At 47.2% G+C, this 24120-nt stretch overlaps 1 protein-coding gene across 1 annotated transcript in view; it reads right to left on the reverse strand.

Annotated features, from left to right (window-relative positions):
- PDLIM4 (PDZ and LIM domain 4) overlaps window positions 1-19682 on the reverse strand; it is a 54373-nt gene extending 34691 nt beyond the window's left edge. Inside the window, exons 1-2 of the mRNA XM_087754160.1 lie at window positions 19477-19682; window positions 3569-3720 (exon numbers count right to left, since the gene is read on the reverse strand). Of these exons, the coding sequence (XP_087610286.1) occupies window positions 3569-3720; window positions 19477-19569 (245 nt within the window). The 5' untranslated portion in view covers window positions 19570-19682. The remainder of the gene's footprint in view (window positions 1-3568; window positions 3721-19476) is intronic.
- Window positions 19683-24120: the final 4438 nt, after the last annotated feature.

The raw sequence follows: 24120 nt of genomic DNA on the forward strand, positions 1-24120 counted from the left end.
TACGGTGTTTGGAAAGGACATGTTCACATTTGATGAGAAACTTTCAGTTTTTCTACTTTCACATGGACTACGTGAACAGATCCTGCCATGCAGCCAGATAAGAGGAAAAAAAACCATCAAACCCAATGTGACATTCCTAATGACAGACTGTGCTAACGATAGATGCCCCAATCTATTTGCAGTCCAGCCACACAGTCACGCCTGACTACGGCCAAAGTTTGCATCACAACAGAAATCCCACTAACTTCAGTTGTTCCCTCCCAAGTATAGGGAGAGATATTACCTGCACTGCATGGGAAAGTTTTACACGCTAATGGTTTATTCCACCCACAGTCAGTCCTCCTGGCTCCTTACTTGTTTCCCCACTGGTGTATCCAAATGTCTTAATAAAGCAAATTTGATAAATAGGATAATCAGCATCTCCTCCCATCAGATTCAACGGGCTCTCTGAATCACGAACGCCTCCGAAACCCAGACAGGCCCACATCAGTCTCAGAACATCCCATGAGACTGTACAGTAAATCTGCCTTCTTGTCTTCCCCCGCACATCTTCCCCCCATTCCGACTTTCCTGCTGAACCTTCTAGTCAAAGGGCATTTACTGACCACAGCTTGAAAACAAAACCAATCTTGTTCTGTGTCTTGGCAACACATAAGGTCAAGGGTTCATGGAGAAAGGGCATGGGATGGAAGAAGCCCAAAGAGCACCAGAGGACTGGAAGCCCTTTGCTGCCAGGCGCGCTGCCCTCCCTCGGCACACACGCCCAGCTGGAGGGAGCCTCCTTTGGTAAAACAGAATTAACATCAAATTTCATACGTCTTCACTAGAGACACACAAGAAACAAGGTCATATTTCAGACAAACACACTTATTTAAAAAAAAATACTGCTTGTGTTGATTTGCAAACTATATTTTGTTGAAGGCAGCATACAGAGAGGACACTGCTTGGAGAGCATCCTTCTGCCTGAGGGAGAAGATATAATCCACGCCTCTGCACACAGGGCTTTCCTGGAGCTCAGCCTCATAGCAGAGTCCAGGGCAGTGACCCGCAGCCATTACAAACGGCAGCTGCTGGACGCGCACACAAACAAAGAAAATCCCCCGTCGCTGCCCCAGGACGCGGCTCCCTTGCTAGCACCAGGTCATCCTGTTCTCCAGGAGGAAAGTCCTGGAGCTGGGATCTGCTCACACCGAGGAAGTAGCGCAGGACATGCTTCCAGCGATGACTAACGGCTGGGCAGAATTGTCTGGATCCAACAGGTCACTCGGGGAAACAGGAGAGAGATCCAAGAGCCATGTCACTGAGCACTTGCTTTGGGCCAAACTAAAAATAGACCTAATAAAGCTTTACTGGAGCTGCTTTCTTTACTGCAGAAAAAATAAACTATTCAGTTTTTCCTATCAAGAGAGAAGCCACCCTCGAAGACTTCTCTGGGCATGGCCGAGGTGAGTTTGCTCTCGGCAGAGCCACCAAACTGACCCAACAGTGAGATCTCCCTGAGAGGAGCCACCCCACGCTGAACAGCTCCTCATCGTCACCAGCTCCTGTCTGTTCCTGTCTTGCAGAAGCCTGAGCATTTATTTTTGTCTGACTATAAGGTATGAGAGCCTTTAAAATCTGCATTTATGAAGACTTTAAGGCCTGACAAAACCATTGCAAACCTCTTACCTACCCTTCCTGCCTAGTAAAGCCCAGACCACCTCACCCACGAACCCTGCACTGCTGCAAGGCTGCCAGCCATCACCAACAACATCTGCTATAGAGAATCCACTGCTTCTGTGGGTCTTGCAGTTAAAAATATCCAGCTTGGTAGGTGTAGTTGGGCAAACCCAACCTGAAGCCCTCCTGCTGCCAGAAGTCTTCCACACACCAGCTTCCAGACCACCGCGAGGTCGTTAATGAACATTTCGGCATCTCAGGCAAGCTAAACAGACAAATCATCCTTAACCCTGCCAAGGCACGTACCCGCACTGCTGCAAAACCTCCGTCCGCTCCTCTCACGATGGGGCGGAGCTGCATCAGTGTGACAGAACCCCTGCCCTGTGTCTGTGCAAGAAGTTACCTCTTAGGAGAGGACATACACTTGCACGGAGATACTGCTGACACCACATACGCTGACATGGCAGCTACCCCCACCAGTATGGTCACAGCTACCACCAGCAAGATTCAGGCACCACTTCCTAACCACGAGGACCAGGTGGACACCAGCAGAAAGCTGGGCCTGTACTGCGTGCCTCCTGCAGAGGAGGGGTACTCAAGGGTCCGATCTCAGCCAACAAACAGATGTCAGTTGATATCAGTGGCTGAAGCGAGGTGTAAAAGTGGGAATTCAGCCCATAAATTCACGCAGTAGAAACCCTTACACACAAGAATAAAATGCTGCTACGCTGCAGATGAAAGTTGTTTTCAGCAAAACTTTATTCTAACTCCTGACGAAGTTGTTCCGCTGCCAAACCACCTCAGCAGCTGGTAGCTCACCAAAACCTTCCGTCACTACACGAGGATTTCCACCTCTTCCAAGGAGAGCTGCACCAGCCTGCAGACAGCCAGGAAAGGAACCCTTGTCCTGCCCTGGGTACAGCCCCCATATGGGGTAGAGGACCATCCACTCTCCCTAAAACTGTTCCTAATGGAAAGGAAAATGACCGTCCTCCTTGGCTATGGGAAATTCTACCTGCATGAAGGGTATTCTTGTTTTTCTTTTTTTCTTTCTTTCCTAATGCTGAAGCCACATCATCCCTATGGCATGGGCTGAGCTCAGGGGAACCTGCTTCGGCTGGGTGGCTCAGACACCACTGTGATGAACAATGAGGAACCAACGAGGCTTTGCTCCATTTACAGCAGCACTCCTTTCCCACTGCCCAGGCTTCCAGTTAGAAACTACGTGTTTTCCAAGAGAAGTATAAACAGTAAATGATAGCTCTTTATAGCAGGAAATGCCTTTTTAATCTGAAGTGGAAAATTGTATACACTTATTGAAATCTATTTCAGATAACACTAGCCATTTGTGAGCCTTATAAGGAGCACTCATTTTGCTTGGATAATTTGCGATTTGTATTAGGAACCTTTAGCTACAGAATTAATTCCAATGGAAAGCAAAAAAACCCCAAGCCTTTGTTTTGCTTTGAAATATTCTAAAAAAGTGAATTTGGCAGGACCTTCAAATGTATATTCATTGAATATATGCTTAGGAAAATTATAGGTGGATGTTAATGAAGTGGAAGGCTTTGCCCAAAGGAGATTTCGATCCCAGTGCTAGTCTTGCTTGAGTCGCTAAAACCTCCATTGGGTTGAAGGATCCGACCCAGCTCACAGCCTGGACAAGCCTCGCAAGGCATGAGTGATAACCCACACAAATAAATGAACTGAACCCATTTTTTTGTGTCAGTGATCTTTTAAAAATAATTTCATTTTACTGTTTTTAAAAATGCAGAACAACTACACAGACCATGGGGACGCACCAAGAACTGAGCCTAAGGGCACATCTGCTCCGGGACCAGCTGCAAGCTGCCTGCAGAAGAGCCAAGCAAAGCTGACACAAGAGCACGTCAAACAGAAGACCACCTACCTGTTCACGGAGAGCAGTAGCTGGTCCATGCATGCTTTGATCTTGTTTTGTGCTTCTAGGTGTGTCATGTTCTCCGTGCTCTCTCCATTAATTGCCAGAATAATATCTCCTGGGCACAGGTTTGCCATGGCTGCTTTACTGCCAGGGTTAATCTAGGCAGGGAAAAATAAAAGGGTTACTTAAAAGAACGCTCGTTTTTAAAAAAAAAGTCCAGTTTCTTGGAGTAAGCAGCAGATAAAAGGAATAGTTCTTTCTGGAGAAGATGTGTTTTGCCTACACCAACGGCATCTACCGGAGGTTGGATGACAGAGCCATGGCTCTCGGGTCAGCCCCAGTTCTCTGAGGGCCATCCTCTACAACAACGTTCTTTTAAATAAGAGATTTCTGTCAACCCCAGTCAGTGTGTGACCAGGTCCTCTCTTTGGCTTTGTCTCTTGCTTGAAATAATGCAATACCCTCTTTCCAGAGAGATGCTTTAGACTCCCTTGGCTTGCAGGCCTTAAATCATGCTGCGAGAGCCAATCCCTAAAGAGCACATGCAGCCCTCCTCTTTGGCTAACTACGTAATTAGAAGATGAGCGCAGTCACCCTAATTGCTTCCTGTGCAGAGGTTACATTTGACATCAGTTTTTCCTGACCGTCATTCAAATGATTTGTCTCTTTCTAGCCCTGCATGGAATATCACGCAGCTCGTTAAGTCTCCACAACTCTTTCCTTCTGGTTTTATAGGAATGCCAGAACCTTATAAAACTCATAACTTCTTTCCTGAGGAACTAACGACAGATCCAGGTACTGTTTGTGGTCAGCCATAAGACCAATCCTACAGCCCATAAAAGAGTTTCTTGAGAAATCACCATTTCATTTACATCAACCCAAATGTGGTTTTAATTTTTGCAATACTATAAAATGATGCAAGGCATAGGCAGGACAGGTAAATGTGTCCGTTTAAACTCTTAATAGCTACATGCTTGCTCTCTAATTTCCTCTTCAGTCATTCAGAGCATCTGCTAATGCTCTGCTAACCAACCATGTGGTTTATCAAGTGAGAAAGTACAGTGAGTCTGACTTTTGGTTATTCATATCTCACTGCATGTAGAGTGCGATGGTGCTTTGATTCTGTTTAGTCTTGATTTACACGGGTATAATCCTCTGTCTCAGGCGATGGGTCTCTGCTCCATCACCCCCTGCTCGGAAGACCCAGGCAACAGGATCACTGCTCTATCCTCCATCTCCCCTTGGACATAGCTTACCTCGGTGCGTGGGGGCAACCAGACGCTAACAAAACAGGTATGGTTTTTCAGACAGTTTGAGACCAAGTGCTGGCCACCTGCTCCAAGGTGCCCACACAAGCCCCCTGACCACCGCAGGCCATCATTAAACAGGCAGTCTTTTAGAAAGGGAGGCATGCATGCCTCCCTGTTTTCATCTTCTGTTCTTTTCCAGTTCTGTTTTCATAGGGAATTTGAAGAGGGTTTAGCCCTAACACCAAAGCCCTTTGTGGGATGTGCTGGGGCTGCTCACAGGACTGAGGCTGGTACAACAGCCAGTAAGAGGCAGACAGCACCCAGTGTAACACAGACCCACCGCACCGCTCCCTGTACGACTACAGCCACCTATGCCACCGAAACATGAACCCAAAGGTGTCTGAGGAGCTCCAAACCACTTTTTGCATTTAAGTAGAACTGGCAGCCTGAATTAAGCCTTTTGTTGCGTTGTCAGAGTAAATCAGCATTTGCCATTTGCTCTTCAATGGTTTCAGCCCAGCTATTTTGCTCCAGAAAACCTGCTGGGCCAACTCCTTCCTTGCTCGCAGGCTCCCCTGTGACTCAGCTCAGAGCAAACAACAGGAGGTATTTCTGAACACAGCACACATTAGCTGTAAAGCTCTGACACAGGACATGTCAACCCAGGATAGGTTTATTTTTTCCCTGGCATGCATTTGTCCTGTTGTTTTATTGAACCCAGGTAAGACGACATGGCATTCACAGAGCATTAGGCTCCTTCTACAGCCATGGAAGCTGCCAGACCCACCAGAAAGTCAACCAGAAGCTCAACCAGCACCTCCAAGGAAGCATCTCCACGCACTTGCCTGTTGTTATCCGCTTCCCTCAGTGTCTGCCCCGCAGCCCCGGCTGCCAGCAGGCTTTTGGACTAAGACCTTCAGTTTGACCCAGGACAGCTGTATTTTGTTCTTGTCTATTCAATGCTGTCTAGATGTCTGATGGATTTTTCTCCCCGCACTGATCTTAACCAGATTGTAGCTTCCTTGGAGAATAAGCTGCTCATAAACGGGGCTCTTAGCTGTTTCCTATTTTTAGATTCTGGTTTATTTCAAATTATTTTGGCAGTATCTTCATATTAGCATTTTATGCTAGCCATGGAGATGACTGAGGGCTTGAAATGGAGCTGCATTCCAAGAACTCATTAGTTTGAGATACCGCATCGGTGTCACAGCAGCTTGGGAATCAGTATTGTAATGTCTGTCAGGTCCAAAGTTTGCATTTTAGTGAATAATGTTTAAAATACTTCAAACCAAGTTCTCCTAACTCACAGCTGTGCAAAGCCATTAACACCAAACATGCCACAGAAAGCCCTACGAGCCCGGCTATGGGTCAGGGCTGCGTTTGAATCCTCCTGCAAGGGTCCCACCTGCTTTGCTCCATGTGGATCCATGCAGACAGCCTACTGCAAGACTAGGATCTCCATAGGGACAAGGACGTAATTTTAAGGATAGTAATTTTTGTAATAGAGTCTATGCTTGGAGTGAAGCATCCAAGAAAGATGACCCTCTACGGTCACGTGGAAACGAACAAACACGCAAGGAAGGAGCAGGAGGGATCAAGCAGCCAGCACCCACAGCCAGCAGCAATCGGCTCAACCCAGAATGCTTCTTAACCAGCCTCTTTCCTTACAAAGGCCAGCTACTGCCCAGCGAGCTGCTGAGCACCTACTATTATAAACAAGTACACACAAAAACCAAGTGTTTTTCTGTTCAAGTGATAAACCTCATTTTGCATATTAGTCCATTCTCCAGGGCTATGGCTAAGTGATGTAACTACAGACGTATGTATTGCCTGTGGGTGTAAGGTTTCTCCAGGGCAGTGACATTAAAGCCCAGCAGCGCAGGGAGGTTTTGGGATGGAGCTTTAACCAGAGGCACTCACTCGTGCCTCCCTCCAGAGGGGCCTCGGGTCTGCCATGAGCAGGAACCACAGCGCGTGCAACGTGAACAAAGCGTGCACGACATAAATGGACCATGCACAAATTCAAGAGTAATAGGATATCTTATGAAGTTAAAAACACTGCAAAGAAAACACGCACCGACTCACTGATGGGCTCAGTTCTCAAAAGGGCCCTCCAAAGGAACTGAGGTTTGAGAATAGGATAGGCTTAAGAAAAACAGTGATAAGATTTTTAAGTTTTCCATCAGTGCTAAAACAAACTGCTTTAAAATCAAGGTAGAATGAACACGGACTAAGACAAGATCAATGGATATGTAACTTGAGGTGGTGTAAGCAGTCTCCCCGGGACTAGGACAGGTTGTGTCTCCCTACCACACGCTGCCTTTCTACAGGCAGTGCCAAGTACCCTAAAGCCGAGCCCCAGCTCATGCACTGGGGCCGAACGCGGGCTCCATCCCACACCACCTGCTGTACCCTGCATGTGCCATGCCTCATCTTGTCCATGCTGGGCGCCTGCCAGGATTTGGGCTGTTTGTCTGCTTTTCTCCAGGGAAGAGCTCAAGCAGAGCAATTGCATGCTAGCACAGAGCCGGCCCAGTCCCTCACACCCTGCTAACCCCCGGGGCTGCAGGGCCAGACACGGGTGCTGGTATTTCAGGGCCGGAGCAAGGTGCTGGTGGAGAATTATGCAGGTGGACGGGCCGGTCTGAGCCCTTGCGCTGTTGGCAGCTCACGGGGTCTCACTCCCCGTAAGGCCACGTGGCTCCCAAAGGGCTCCGCTTGTGCCGTGGAGTGACAGCAACCTCAATGCACGTTCAGAGCAGTCAAGTGTATGGCACTGAGAGCCAAACCCACAGCAAACACCACAGGCTTAAAGAAACATAAATATTTTTATTAAAGTTCCCTTAAAGGTTTTTCTTTTTCAACTAGACAAGAATCCAGCCTCATTTGGAAGCTCTGAGCTCCCAAAGCAAGAACTTTATACAGCAGTGACCCAAGCACTGATGTGAACTCCAGACCACCAGTTAACTTATGCTGCTAGTTATTGTTGCCCTGCACTTAAAGATATTTTCCCACCAGCATAAATTTAAAACCAACCGACGGACACTTGGGGTGAAGTTGCACAAGACAGCTTAGTCTACCCCACAGCTTGCCCATGAGAGGGGAGAGGACCTTCTCTCTGCACCTTCCCACTCTCATATGCCATCCAGCCTCTTCCCTCATGCCAGCCCTGGTGCTCAGCAGGTTTTTAAGCACAGCCTGGGATGCAATCCAGCAGAGCTGAATGATTTTCTGAGAGTGAATCAAAGCAACTCTGACTCATGGGTCCAGTGCACTGGATCCATTATCTGGGACCAGGGGAGGGATGGAGTTAGCTGGTGGTGAGCTCTTCATGAGATGATTAAGCAGATCCCACACAGCGCTATACGTGGAATACCCACTACCCATCACCTCATCACTTCTGCATCTTCAGCAGGAAGGAACTGAGCACGAAATACAGGACCAGTCAGTGTGCTGGGGACATCCCTGGCACTCGTGCTTTCACAGCTCCTTTTATGCCCATAGATGCGCATTCTCATGTACTCTGCCCAAGGCGACCACGCATGCACAGCATGGCGTCTGCTCTGGGAACGCAGCGTAAACACGTGTCATTTTTAGTGCTCTCCCAAAATTAAATAAAGCCAAGAGAGAGCAATGTTCTGCATTTAACCCCTCCACAAAAATAAGCAGCTGCTTCTTCATTTCTCTCAAAAAAACACACATGCATAAGAATATTTATAAACAGAAAATACTAGAAGAAACAAAAAACATGCACAGCTCACACTACTGTACGGCAGGGCACGTGGAGGTTTGCAGAGCGCGTGCCCCCGATAAGTAGCTCCAGCCTCTCGCGGCATGGCGTGCCTGCAGGGCCTGCCTCCTGCAGGGATTTGCTCCAGTAGGGAGCCAGAATGTATTTTTTCTTCCCCCCTTTTCTAAAAAGTATATTATTCTCCCTAATCCCCTCAGGACAAATCTCATTTGTGACGGCTTTGTACGTCCTCCACATAGCACTGTGCTTCAAAAAATACTAGAGGTCCAATATCAGTGCCAGTCTTAGTCCTTTTGTATTATTCCAGCAGGAAAATGAGAATTTTAAAGAAAGAGACCCCAGTAAACAGCCCCTCTCACTGTCCTCTGCCTCCTCCATCACCACAGAAGGTTCGGTCACAGGGCTGCAAGCATCACCCCCACGCCAAGGATAATGAGAAGTGTGACCCACAGGCTGCAGCACTGGACCAACACCCCACAAGTTAGTATCTCCTTTGGCCAAATCATCAACCAGGGAACTACATCTGCACAACTACAAACCAATTTTTAAAATAAGTTTTTCCAATTATTTTCCCTACCACCTTTCCCAAGATTACCACCCACCTCTCCCCTCTCCTCCAAGGGGACCAGCCTCAAGCAGCCCCCTCCCCAGCCAAGTGGATACTGTGATGCTATGGAACAGATTGGAAAAACCCCAAAGCCAGCAGCGGCTATCTTATCTGGCCACTGGAGCCTCATTAGGATTTACTAAGTGCTAGCATCTGACATCAGGCCAATAAAATAAAGCACATTAAGGCAACTGTTGCACTAAGCCAGTTGGTGTTGGAAGCTGTGCAATTTAATTCAGTAAGCAAGATTATTTGCACTGCAAGGAGTTTACTCTTGAAACACATATAGCGTTATACTTTCACCCCTGGAGATCAAGCACAGAAGTGCATCAGGGCTGTGAGACAGGTCAGCGCAGAGCAAGTCTTAGGGGAAAAAGTCCCCCGTGTCTCGTAGAATCATAGAATTGTTTAGGTCAAAAAAGACCTTTAAGATCATCAAGTCCAACCATTAACCCAGCACTGCCAAGTCCACCACTAAACCGTGTCCCTAAGCACCACATCTACCCATCCTTTAAATACCTCCAGGGATGGAGACTCAACCACTGCCCTGGGCAGCCTGTGCCAGTGCCTGACTGCCCTTTCGGTGAAGAAGTTTTTCCTAATATCCAACCTAAACCTCCCCTGGCGCAGCTTGAGGCCGTTTCCTCTCGTCCTATCGCTTGTTATGTGGGAGAAGAGACCGACCCCCACCTCACTACAGCCTCCTTTCAGGCAGTTGTAGGGAGCAATAAGGTCTCCCCTCAGCCTCCTCTTCTCCAGGCTAAACAACCCCAGCTCCCTCAGCCGCTCCTCGTAAGCCTTGTGCTCCAGACCCTTCACCAGCTTCGTTGCCCTCCTCTGGACACGTTCCAGCACCTCCATGTCCTTCTTGTAGTGAGGGGCCCAAAACCGAACACAGTACTCGAGGTGCGGCCTCACCAGTGCCCACTACAGGGGCACTGTCACCTCCCTGGTCCTGCTGGCCACACTATTCCTGATACAAGCCAGGATGCCATTGGCCCTCTTGGCCACCTGAGCACACTGCTGGCTCACGTTCAGGCGGCTGTCAACCAACACCCCCAGGTCCTTTTCCACCAGACAGCTCTCCAGCCACTCCTCCCCCAGCCTGTAGCGTTGCATGGGGTTGTTGTGACCCAAGTGCAGGACCCGGCACTGAGCCTTGCTGAGCCTGACTGTGCATCCTGCTGCCCACGCAGGGATAAGCTGCACACTGTGGCAGCAGCTCAGCTCAGAAGCAGCTTTGCTCAAGCCACCTCTAGAATTGGACCAACACCACAAGCTGAAACAATCAGCGCTTTAGTGAAAGGTTAATTTGTTATATTAACTTAACCCCCCCCGCTTTTTTTTTTTTTTTTTTTTAAAACTCTTTTCCCCAGAAACCTGCCTCTGTAACATCACCTGCATCAGGACTCAAGGACAAGGGACATGGTTCCTCCTCGCTGCCTGCACAGGTCTCGGCACAGCCATTGGGAAGAAGAACTTAGTATTTATTCTCCCAGTAGCTTTTACTCAAATTAACAAAAAGGTACCTATTCAGGCCAATCACACTTACATCATAGAGGCAGTTTTTTCTCTCCTGGATCTCCTTCATTTTTAAAAAACAAGTCCTACTGTAACAAAACGCAACGCATCCCATCAATTAATGAAGCCATCTTCCCAGAATTTAATGGGTTAAACTGTTCAATACCATACAAGCCTACACAGACCACACCACTCTTAAATCAAGGGTAGTTTGTTACAGGCAAGTCTGGGGAAATTTTCTGTTCTGCAAGCGTGATCAAAAGGGCCTGATTAAAGCCTTCAAGAGGCTCTCAAGATAGTGTGACAAAGTTCTCAGCTTTTGAACAAAGCAAGCCTGTTTTCAGGAAGCATGCTACAAGGCAGCAGCCGATCTTACAGTAGCACTATCTTTTAAAACAGGAAGAACCAAGAGCTAAATGAGTAACTAATGAAGATAAATTCCCCAAATCCTTCAAGCATTCTTTCCAGGGACTCTCTTCAGCTTTTCAAAGCATCGTGCCTCGAACTGACATACATTCCTCACCAATCCATTTGCATTTTTCTAATTGCTTACATAGAAGTTCAGCGTATCAAGACATTATTTAGGTATGCTGCACAGTACAGTAGATGAAGAGTGCTGTTTATGCAACGTGAATTCATTTAACTACTGAAGAAAACAAGAAGCAGCTTAAGAGCATAGAAGGGAAAGAACCAGAGTACGAGCGTTATAAAAGGCAAGACACTTGAAAATCCTTTTGAATCCAAGTACTGATGGATCCAAATCCAAATTTAGAATCAGATTCTCAGTGTAGATCCTAATCCAGCTTAAAGGCTGAAGTTTCTGTACAAAGAAAAGGCTGAAAAAAACTCCAATGACATCAGATATGAATTTCAGAGCAACCAACCACATAACCTGAGCGCAAACCTCAAAGAGCTGACTGAGAAAGGCACAGGTTGTTCGGACGCTTGTAGCTGGCTTATTTTGCCAAAAGCTTCCCTCGCTCAGCCCAAGGGCACTCCAGCAGCACTTGGACCGGGAGCAGCAGCGAGCGCAGCACACCATGCTGCCTGCCGCGTTCACAGTCGCCAGGAGCCCTCTTACCCCTTCCTCCAAGGACAAGTTGCAGACACATTGCTCTACTACACAGAATGACCCGCTCTTAACCACTATGGCTGCTATTACACTTAAATCTGCTATATACTCACTCTGCTATGTTGGGGAGCAAGGCCAGGGCAGGACAGCCTGCCCCGGCTGACACCGGCTAAGCCTTGACGTAGGTGTGCTCGGAGCATCACTGCAGTCCCTGAGACACTGCACCATTGCACACCACTTGGCAAACTGGATTCAGCAGCATCAGAGACAGTGTTTATTACCATAATTGGCTCATCTCCTTTAGAGGTTTAGTGCTCAGCTCTCCTGTGAAGCCAGGCACCTCACAGCCAGCAGCAGGGCTTCCTAAACCCTTGGAGAAACCTGGGTGCTTTGCAGAAGCTGCTTGGAGCTCTCCCTTTCAAGTCACCTGCCTTCTGAGCCAGAAAGGTGGGCTGATACCTCTGCGGTCACCTTCCTTTTGATAGGAAAGTATCTCCAAACAGAAGAAAATTCTCCAATGTAAAAAGTTTGAATTCAGCTGGTGAGTAAACCTGAAGCTTCGTTCTTGTGAAAGAGGTTAATCTCACACAGACTGCAGGGATTGGCAATGCAGCTTTGCGACGTGCCTTTGCAATGTGGCTGCTTTCTCCCGGTTTAGTTGTGAACACTAGGTATTTTGCAGGGTTTGGTCTTTTGTACCAGGAGCTTTACATGTGCTAAAGGCTTCTGGGAAGGCTTTTGTGGCTTACAGTGAATGACGGCATTCAGACTCAGCGTACTGTAAACCTCCCAGCTGAACTTCTACTCCATGGTGCCCGCTACCGAACAGTCCTGGATTGAACTGTTCACAACAGTTTCTCTTCTGGCTGTGCATTGCCTGTATCTGATAATTAAGAATAAATACTTTAAATAATCTTCTTTATTCTGGTATATTTTGCTTTCTGAAGCTTGTACTGTAATATGTCATTCGCACGTAATCTGCTATCAGTCCGCACAACATGTAAAACTACTTACGGTTTAATGGGTGTGAATTTGAGTTGCTCTGGTTGACAAGAAAGACTGAGTGTGGCATGGGCTTTGAGGCATCTTTATGATGTTTGGAAAATTCATTGGCTGAAATACTCTTGCACAGCAATTTTTTTTTTTTTTTTTAAATAGAGGTCTGTTCTTTCTGGTGAGAAAGCAAGGTTTATTTTAGGTCTCTGCTGGCTGTAAAAGCTACTCGAATGCCACACGGCAGCTCGACATTTTTGCAATTGCTCCAAGTAACCCAATGAATCCTGGGTTTGCTTGAAGTTTTTGTGTAAGTCCTGAAGTAGAAACCAAACATAACCTTATCTTCCAGGGCTTAGGGCCAGCGTGGTGTTAACGGCTGTGTACAAATCCACTACATTAACAAGCTCTTGCTAGAGAGGCCGTGGTTTGCTTTGGTACACATCTAGCAGCACTGCACTGACAACAAATCAAGCAGAGTATTTTCTGTGAACATGTTTGGTTTAGCTATTTTATCAACACTACCAGATCTGGAGAGATCTACTGTTTTCTTTCACACTCTAGCACCTGTGGTCACACATGAATTAAAAAATAAAAACATTTTCACTAAGTGTTTGGATATCTAACAACCATGAGTCAATGCATTTTAAGAGCTCAGAAATCAAACAACAAATTCAGTTATACAACAAATTCAGAAATACTATATTTAAAGGGACTTGTGCCTTCTAGGATTTGCTATGTGACTCCTGCAGACTTGTGACATGCATTTTTCCCCCCAAGCTACAAGAAAAAAAAAAAATTGAACTGCGATAGTCTGCACTAATTCCACACAATCTATAATGGCATATTTGTATTAAAATTATAGGACTGATCTACCCCTAGCAGGACCAGGATCATCACCATCAATTGTGCTACACAGCAACAAAAAAGTTTAAGAAAAAAAAGAATAATTCCACCTATTTCCCTTGTATGCTTCCTATACTACCAGCACCATTTTAGTAAGTCTGCTATCTATTCTCTTTTATCCCTGTATCAAGTGGGATACAGCCATGCACTTTTCCAAAGTAACTCTGAATACCTGTCCCAACAGGCAATCTTTCAATCTTCAAGAAGTTAAAAAATTGACATCACCATCATTTAAAAGAACAAACAAAAAACCACAAAAAAAACCCCAAATCCTAGCCCCAACTCTAAATTCCCCAGTTACACTGAGCCCATTCTGCTTTGTTCAACCTGGCAGAGGCCTGAAGTGTTTTCAAGGGTGTGCTGAGTTTATTTTGCTAAGCTCGCCCCAAGGTCAGACCTTGCATGAACGGACCTACATGAATCATTCTTTCCGCCTGCTTTCCCACTCTGGATTATCAGTGTGCTTGATTACAGTAATTAGCATTAGGCTTGCATTCCAGCATATGCTACCATTACTGTCTCCTGAACCAGCAGAAGCATTTCTTCTTCTCTTTCAGTTATTAAATAAAGCCTCAGTGATAGAATAACTTCAGCAGCAAATATATTTGTTACACACTCCTGTTAGTTCTTATCTGTAGTTCAGATTAACAGTTAAGTACCACTACAGCTTCAAGTGCAGCCACCCAGGTCTCTCACTCCAGACCTTACAAGCAGCAATCATAAGCAAAACTGTTTCCTTCCACTGAAAAAAATCATCCCACTTGAACTATTATAACAAACATTAATATCCAACCAACTGAGAAACAGCTAGTATCACGTCATTCTATACAGGCAATAAAAACACCAAAGGTCAGCAGAAATCAGCTGGGGTCCCAGTTTTAGGATTCATCAACACAGAGCAACTACTTCAGTCCATTTGGGAGCTCTAAACAGAAAGTGCATCGTTTCCATTTAATAAACAATCAAATACATAGAAGTTACATAGTAAAACCAGGAAAAAAACCTTATGGAAAGCAAAGAGCCCTGTTCCCTTTACTGGTATCTCTGGTTCTTGCCTTCTCCACCAACAGATGTGGAGTTCCCAGGGTAACCAAACCCGGACCCCCCAGCACTGCCCAGCCACAGGTCTGCAGAGCCCTTCATGCTCTGCCATCCCCGACCAGGAGCACCCAAGAACAAGCCTCACAGGTCACCCCAGAAATTATTACTCCGAGTGGGTAGTCTGCATTCAAGTGGGATCACAGCAACACGCTCGGGCATTTGCCGGCTGCCCCAACGGAGACAACAACACAACTTTTACTGGAATCCCTCCCTCAGCAGAATTCCTTCTAGAGTATCCTAACCTTTAACAGGACGCATATTTGCTCAAATACAAAAGCTACTTAAGTTTAAAAGTCAACCTTAACTCAAACAATACCTGGATAATGGATTGCAGACCAATTATTTCTCACCCTTCTTGTGTTACAGTTCCAAGCCAACACTGAAAAATGCATTTTTGCTGCTCCGCTATAGACCAGTGGGTAAACTGATGTTGAAGCCAGCAGATAAAGGAAAAACTGTATCAAAAACTTTTTTTAAAATACTGGAATCAGTCCATTTGCCAATTATCTGTTTAGCCAAGTAATTTATTCTAAAAGCAGCAAGTGCTTGGATTAACACTGGCAGAGCTGGGTAGATGACAACATCGACTGCTCTAGGAGCTGGACAAGCGAGTTCAGGTGATTAAATGCATTCAGCTCCTCTAGTTACACTAATGACCGATTATCTTTTAATCTCAGGCAAGGGGTAGATCAACTGTGATCCCATACAGAACCACAGCACTCTCTGATGTGGTTACAAGCACAACACTGAGAGCAGCTGAGTAAGTTATTCCATTTCTGTTCCTGAACCGTGGCTGCTCTGCTGGTCAAAGGCAATGTTGTCCCTGCAGTAACCCTCTCCCGCCAAGGGCAAACAGTGTCCAGTTGTTAGCCTGCTCAACCAAGGAAAAGCAGCTGTCAGCTACCAGAAACTTAATTAAGTCTTAAAACCACTTTCTATCAAGTCATTAAGGCCAACTCTAAGCAGATGCTTTGGGTCATTCCCTACCTCTATAAACATCACTAGGAGGAGGAACCATCAATTACATGATGTACTACACCTGGAGTTAGCTTACTGTAACTGCAGGTATAAAACAAGCTGGGTTTCTTCCCCAGAGCACAGCCTTGGGCTACAATTCCCTTCCCAGCACTGTGCCGACAATGCACCAGCATCACCCCTGCGTGTAGCCACTGCGGCATCCTTCAGGGCTGCTTGCCCCCAAACCAGCCCAGCAAACTCCAGCCCTGCCCATTTGGGTCCCCCAGAAAATGCAAGAAGACACAGGGGAAAAAAAGGGTGGCTTGCACACCTAGCTTTTTATGTGACCACATGAGAAAGATGCCCTAAGCACACCCTTCTGGATTTGCATTTCTCTTTCCTTATCTTTAATACTGAAGAACTTAACACTCCAACTCAGGCCCCAGCCTCTCTAGGGCAGAGCTTGGCATCAGCTGTTCCCAGTCACTTGGACAATCAGATCTTTACCACTTGTCATTTAAGATTGATCAAACCACCGAGGGAAGTGACCTGCTTTCAGGAAAAGTAGATCATTCCTTGATTTCATGGGCATATTTGAAACAGCTGCAAGGGATGGGCTCAACACCACCAGCTGCACCTGCACAAACGCAGCAACCTTGCAGGGGGCTAAAGGCTAAAGCAAGGCCTGGTGAGTGAGTCAAGTCCCATTCCAAAGCAGGACTGTCTGTTTGTTACTTTCCTTGCTGTCAAATCCGTATTTTTTCAAGTTTATCCCTTGACGATACTGTCACAAGCCACTTTTGGGGACTACCTTCAGCCTTCCTCCCTGCCCCGCGTTCAGCCGCACCATGGTGCCTCCCACTCAGCGCAGCCCAGTCCGGCGGCTCCAGTCACACCAACTGCTTCATTATTTCCCCTCTAGCAGTGACACTTTGGCTTCAGGTGCCACAAACGCAGCATTAAGAAACTCTGCCTTCACTTAACCTGGAGCAATGACACTCAGGCTTTGGAGAAGCTGCCCCCTTCCAGGGTCCCCTCAGCAGACAGCAAAGCATCGCTCACTGGGGCTCCCAGGGCAGCGACACATCTCTGCACTGTTACAGCTAGTGAGAGGCCTGGGGAGAAATTGTTTCCTGTAGTAGCTTAGCAAAGAGCAGAGAAAACCAACCTATTAATGCTCAATAATTTTTTTTCAACCCGTACACAGATGAATTTGTGTTTTATAAGTAGACAGACAGTCTCTGGCACCCAGAACTGAATGTGGGTGGCTTTTGGATGCTGTGAATCCCAAACAGCAACCTACAAATTCCCAACATAACCAGTCCACGTAGGATGCTTGCAGAGCTGTACAGCCCAAACACCTTGTGGCACATCAGTCCTCAGCCCCGCTCAGGCCCAGAAGTGGGGTGCAGCAAACCTGCATCCCTCGGGCAGCCCCCCACACCCAGAGCACGCCAGCATCTCGGGCTCCCAGCGGGATGCCGGAGTCCCAGAGTCTGGTCCCAACTCGCAGCAGAACTTCTGCTTTTCAAAAGATGTTTCTAATTTAATGGCATTTTAATATAAAACAAATAAAATTTAAAAAGCACTTTGAAGGAGGCAGAAGTCAGCCAAAAGCCTCAACAATTAGGATACAGCAAGAGGTTCTCTCCCTCCTACAGCAACGCAGCCCGGGCAAGGGGGGGACGGGGAGCCCCCAGCCCCCTTGCCTGGGTTTCAAGCTGGAAAGAACAAATTCACTGGTTAGACAATTAAATTAACTAAACCGTTACAGAATAAAAGTGAATATGGCACCACACCAGCCACACTCAGCATTGCACGACCCACCACCAGGCAAAGCCCTGGCTCCCCGGGGAGCCCTCCAGCAGCCCCTTCCCACACCCCCATGGTCAGGAGCTGCAGCAGAAGCTAACTCTCCCCCAATTTTAACATTTTCAGATATTATTTGCAAAGCCACTGAGGTCTCTTCTTGTATTAAGAGACTAGAGCCCAAGCAGAGCACCGAACACCCACAATTATGTTCCCAGCGAGCTGTTCATCACCCTCCGGCAGCAGCCGTTAGCGTACAGCACATCTGAGCATCACCCCCCCCTCTTCAGCGGGAGCAAAATTTTAAAAAAGCATCCAATTTAAAAGGCTGCCACACTCAGTAACATGAAATAACACCCTACGACTGCTATTTGTGTTACAGCTCCTCGTGATCCAAAGCAAGACTGGCCTGATGAGAATTAGCCTCACACCTCCCAGGTTTGCCGAATCAAACAAGGAATTTGGCAAGCCACCTGTCTAGGCAAAAGCAGACTTCGTTTTTTCTTGTTCAACGTTAAACCAAACTTTTTTCAAAGTAACAGGAAAACAGGCTCCCTCTGCTAAATTAAGATGTTGATCTTCACAACGGGAAGATTTTTACAGCCACCGAGAGGCGATTTTGTGTTTTGTTGTGATACATCCCACATTACTGGGGGATGCCTGTGCCCAAGAGGCGCAGGCTGAGCCCCCAAAGCCGAGTGCCTCCCCCCGCAGCGCAGACACCCCGGCTGCGTGCGGACGCCTGCCCGACGCCGGCAGCCCGGCCAGCCCCGCCGGCTGCGGCTCCCTGCGCCACCCCGGCCTGTCCCGGTCCGGGTCTTCCCTCCTCTCCATCCATCTCCTCCTGCTGCTCCTCCAAAAAGGCCCTTGCTGGAACACTTGGTAGGGGACAGTCCAAAGTAAAACCAGAGACATAAAGCTGCGTAATAAGCATATTTGAACTCCAATACAAACCAAGTTGCTTTAAAACATTCTCTGTTCCATAATTACTTCTTTAAAACTCAGGGTACATGTTTTCCCTTTTCTGTCACAGCTTTGGCAGATGAATGAAAAGACAGCAAACAGCTTGTATGCGTTACGACAATATTTTTAAGTTATAGCTCCTTTCAAAGCCTTTCAATACGCTCGGTGTTTGTTCAAGCGCCCCAGCAGCAGCTGCCCAGGAGCGCTCGGCAATACACAGCCTCAACACGCCGCGGGAAGGCAGGGCAGCTTCGGGTGTCCAGCCCTTTCCCAGGGCAGCCCGATGGCGACGGGAACACCAATGCCCATGGGAATGTGCCCAGCTCGGGGGCAGCACCTCATCCATCACGCAGCCCATCGCACCACCTCGCCACACTCCTTCCTGCACAGGGGGTTGTTTGTTTTCACATATATCTACGCACAAAGCCTATTTCAAGCTAGCCACGGTGTCTTAGCAAAGAAGTTTCCAGAATACATCTTTGTGAGGTTAAATACAAGTGCGAGTGCACTTACACAGTAATTACTACCAGCCCACAGGGACCCCATAACACAGCAGCCTGCACGGAGAAACTTCTTGCTGACTTTAGTCGTGCCTTCCTAAAAAACCCCAACAGCCTGTGAACTCGGTCCAGGGCATGAGTCCAAGCCCTCTGTAGTGCTGAGCACTAAAAACTGAAAGCAGATCTTTATGAATTAACATCCAAAAAAAAAAAAAAATTAAAGCATGGAGAATGCTATCTGCTCTGCGTTAACACAGGGAAGAGCGGCTGAAACAGTGCTGCGCTCAGAGGGGAACGCTTACTTGCCTGTATTTGGGTGTATATATAATAATATATACTTAAAAGCACCCCAAACGCTGCTGCCCGCCGGCCCCGGGTACCAGCGGCCCGACCCCGGCCGCATCCCCGCCGGCGCGGCCCCGCTCCCCGCCGCCGCCCATCACCTGCGCCCGGTCCCCGCTCCGCTCCCCCGGCTGGGACTCACCCTGGAGATGGTCAGCGGGGCACTGAAGTCTTTCCCACCCACCAAACGAAAACCCCACGGCGAAGGGCCACGCAAGACCACCGAGTGGGACATAGCGGCGGTGGGGCGCTTCCCTGCCCGCGGGTGGATGCGGCTCCAGCTCCCACTCGCGATCGCCGACCGAAACACTTCACGCTTCTCCTAATCGCCGGGACGGGTCGATCCCGCCTCCCCGCGTCGCGGGGCGTGGCGGGGAGGCGGATCGACCCGTCCCGGCCGTCGTGGGAGGGAGCTTTAGCATGGATTTTCCCCTGAACATTTTTACCAGTGGGGTACGGAGCGACTGCTCGCAGTAGTGAAGTGAAGCGTACGCGGTCAGTGGGCTCAAAGCCTCCGCTTACTGCGCCTTCATCCTCTGGAGTGGAAGGAAAATGATGTAATAGGTTGATAAAACACGTAGTCATGACTGTTGTATTTACCACGAGCAGTGTGTTGAAGGAGAAAAGAGAAAATGTCAAGAAAATAATCAGGTTGGGTTTAAAGCAGTTTGGGAATCGCTTGGCTAATGCACGCCAGCATCACTGTGGCTTTTCAGGGGTCTCTGGGGCAGCACCAGGCACCGGAGAGCATCCCTGCTTCCCGGTGGTACAGCTGAATCGGTGGCCATCAGAGCATCCCGAAGATGGCCACGCTGCAGAGGGTGTTTAATGTGATGGCTTGTAGGCATGCAGCGGTAGCTGGGAGGTGGGATGGGTGGGCAGCATGGCTGCTCAGCGTCTCCCCCAAAAGCTGAGAGCAAAACTCAAAATGCCTGGGCTTGGGAAAGCTCCCTGTTCCTGGAAAGGGCTGGGCCAGAATATCGCACTTCAAAAAAGGACCTAACAAAGGATTCATTGTTTGAAAAGTCCAGTTTCATCAAGTTACCTTCTTGTTGCTCGGTTTCTGTGACTTTGATTTATGTGCTGTTTGCTGCGAAGTCTTTTTGCATGTGTTTGCTTGTGACATGGGAAGGTTTGTGTAACTGTCTCACCGCTGTGCCCGTCTTATCCAGGAGGCTTTGGTCCGGGACAGGGGTGGGAGCTGAGACTTTTAAACACAATCCCCAGCTATGCTGCAGCCTTGTGATTTAGCAACGTGAATACAGTGAGCGTACTGTGTTACGTACCCAAAACACAATAACCTTTGTTTGCTTTGCTAGAAAGGTGCCTGCAGAGGAGCAGTTCAGCCGCAGCTGGTACCAGCACAGCTCTCACCCATACTCTTTGTTCCACGCGAGTGCGTGCCTCCACCGAGAGAGGCTATAAAAGCTGACTTTTGTCTGTGCAACTGGTGATGAATCATACCTCCTCATTCCTGTATGATATCACCGAGCCTGCAGAAGTCTGGGAGTAGGCTGGCCTGAGGTTTCCTCGCTTGCGTTAGAAAATCCACCCAGCCAAACACTGAAATTTGTCTTGCAGAGAGCTGGAGGGCTAGTTTATGTCCCACCTCTCCTGCTCTCGCTGTTCGGTGACGAGGAGCACTTCCTCGAAGGACTGAGTTCAAGACGTGCGCAGATGCGGTGTCTTGGCACTGGCATCTCCTTCCTCTTAGGAGGGAGAAGGAAAAAATCTTTTCTGTAAAAGAAATTAAGTTTGCTGGAAAATAGCAACAATAAAAACAAAGAAAAAGAAAAAAGCACAGAAAAAAATAGAGACTGCAGCTCTGTGGAGTCAAACATTTTCCACTGGCATTCATCGGGGCTTCATTACCGGGTGGTTTCACAGTTGCACTCGGGCTGTGAGTGGCAAGCTCCGCTCTGCAGCAAACCGTCGGGGTTTTCAAAGTCATTTGCTGGCACAGGGAACAGATGATCAAAACACAGAAATCCCCACTATTAAAGTATTCATTTCAAAAGCTGATGGGAAAGCTGCTGGCTCCAAGGCACTTTCTCTTCAAGGCCTTTTGAATGCTCAGCCTAGGTTACCCCTCACGTAACTTAAGGCTTGTAAAACACTTAACCCAAGTAAAATACAATTAGAACTGGCCAAACTGGTATCAACTTGTAGGTGTGCTTATTCCAGATGAGACTATATTCCAAAATACGTTAAACTGAGCTGAAGTAGAGGCAGTCTTACTCTGAATAAAAGTATCTGCAGTTGAATAGCTCCTGATGGAAAGCGTCCACGTGTAGAGCAGCCCTCAGATTTCAGAACTGCATGAGGAATTAATTTGGCACCCTTCTATCAGCAATAGATGCTTTTCCCCAGGATTTGGGGAATAAGAACATTAGATAAAGAACTCCACATTTCACAAGTGCCTCATTTTCCTGCAGTTGCTCACACACTTTTTCACATGTGCTTTCTTTGAGCAAAGCCAATGCAATTTTGCAGCCTGCAGAGGACCCAGTAGTACTCTCACTTCAATCAAAACCAAAGTGGGTTCATAAATTTCTTTTTTTGTCTTTGATAACTTGAGCATTTTTAAATTATATTTTCAGTCATTTCCAAAAACGAATTTGAGTTCTACTTCTGCAACAGAAACCCACAGAACCAACAGAAGGTGATATGAACCTTGCTGTGGGAGCAAGCCTTAACACCCAGCTAAAATACAGTATCTCCAGCATGCTCATTCTTCTGCTGAGAGCTGAAACCCTATAGCGAGCTCTAACAAAGACCACACATTGTTCAAAAGAGAGGTCAAACGTGTTCATGAATTCAATCTCATCACTTCATTTGCTTTATCTTTCCCCTGCCAATATTTTCCTTCGTGTTTGTTTCCAGTATTTTTCCACCCCAAATTCTTATCACCTCTTTGTTTCTTTTTTGAATATTCCATTCTGGCTCTCCTTTGCCACTGGTGACACTCTCGGTTTCCTTCCTTTGTTATCACAGACCGACTGGGTAAACTACGGATATCCAGCTCCGTGTCCCATTTTGAATGAGCATTCAGGTTTTCCATTTGCCACCCTCCCAATGTCGAGCAGAGGTCCCGTGCTTATCTGGGAGGCCCGACGATGACACCACAATGCTGGGTTTGAACATCTGCCCACATGAGAGTGATTTCAAGCATCGTTATGGCTTGATAATTCTTCTCCAGGTCAGGAGAAGGCAAATTGCCGCCTTCTGGACTATGACTGTTTCTCCTTGGAGTGGTTTCAGGAGGCTGAAGTTAGCCATGAGTCCTCTATAGAAGCAGGCTGGGTCCAGTGGAAGTAGAAATTAGATCCTCAGGTATTTTCACATCAGTTTCAGGGTGATATATGGGTTGTTATGAACATTATCTTCACTGTTTTCCTTCTTATTAGGATAGAATTGAGTCATTCATAAATTGCTTGATAGATACAATTTGATTATCATTCAGTGAAAAAACGCTGTCCTCTTTGCACTGCCCCCGGGCCCTTCATGCAAGATTTTATTTTTACACTGTGAAAAAAATACCTGATAAACCTTGGAAGTTCAATCAATGACTACATTTGTCAGAGAGGTCTGCAAAAGGCTTGCTAAGCTAAAGCTTCTTTGTTTTTCAGAGTTTAAGGTAGAATTCAGCCGCTCTATAGATGGATGGGTTTTTCTATGTGAGAGCCTAAAAATCTCTACCCATACAACTCTGCTTGCTAGAGCAGGGGCATCTCTCTTGGTTGAATACACCTCACCTTGACAAGTCGCTCAGCATATCATTGTGCACTTTCTGCTTTATTCCTGGCAGGCACAGCTTGGCTTTTGAAGTGATTTCATGACATTCATGTGGCACTTATGACCCCCGAAACCAGCAGCATCCTCTTGTAGAACCACCCAAATGTTTGTGGAGTCCCCAGCATGACTGCTGGCACCTCTGTTATCTGGTAGTTACGCTAGCTACCTCTCCATTTCTAGCCGGAATATGTTTCACTGCACGATTAACTATTCAACAAGGATATGTGACCTGTAACTGGGAAAGTGCTGGGAATTACAGTTTTCACTCATCCATCAGTCATGCCTAATTTACCGTCTAGAAAGGGCACATTTGGAAACGCTAATCCAGTACATTGATGGAATGGCATCTGAAGAAGATGAAGTTAACAGTCAGACATTTTTTGGCTGAAGGCATAGATTAAAAGGGCATCTGAAGTGTGGGAAGGTAATTATTTGGTACTAGTACAAATGATTAAACTGCAAGAAGTTTTAATAAAGGTTCGTTTGGCAGGTCCCTACTTCATATAGAAAGCTCTTGAGAAAAGTATTAACTGAACTTCTGTTGCATCCACATGCCTTTGGGTGAAGGGAGGTCTGTAATACATTTATATTACAAAGACGCCTCTCCTTATATTCCTGCATAACGCAGAGATGACCTTTATCAATAGTGGGTTCTCAGTGGAGTCCACGCGGTGCCTGTTCCCCTCCCCAGTCCTTCTCCTGACGCCTGAGTCCTTGGACGTCCCCCGGAGCCAGACCCCGTGCCAGAGCTGGGCACGGCGCAGCTACAAGCAAGAGGGGACCCGGAGCAAGGCAGCCGAGTGGCAGAGGGGACTCATAGCTAACCAGCCCAAAGACGTCCTTCCTTTATGCACTAGAAAGTGCAACTCCCCATATTGCTCACTGAAGTAGCAAACTCCTATATGATGAAAAGTTCATTTTGAAGTAACATTCATCAAGTTCAGAAATACTTCTTGCAGCTTATTTACCCAGAGGTTCCAGATGGATGACC

This window comes from Nipponia nippon, unplaced genomic scaffold, assembly GCF_047370975.1.
Source record: "Nipponia nippon isolate SJK-2023a ecotype South Korea unplaced genomic scaffold, ASM4737097v1 scaffold_17, whole genome shotgun sequence".
NCBI classification, from domain to species: domain Eukaryota; kingdom Metazoa; phylum Chordata; class Aves; order Pelecaniformes; family Threskiornithidae; genus Nipponia; species Nipponia nippon.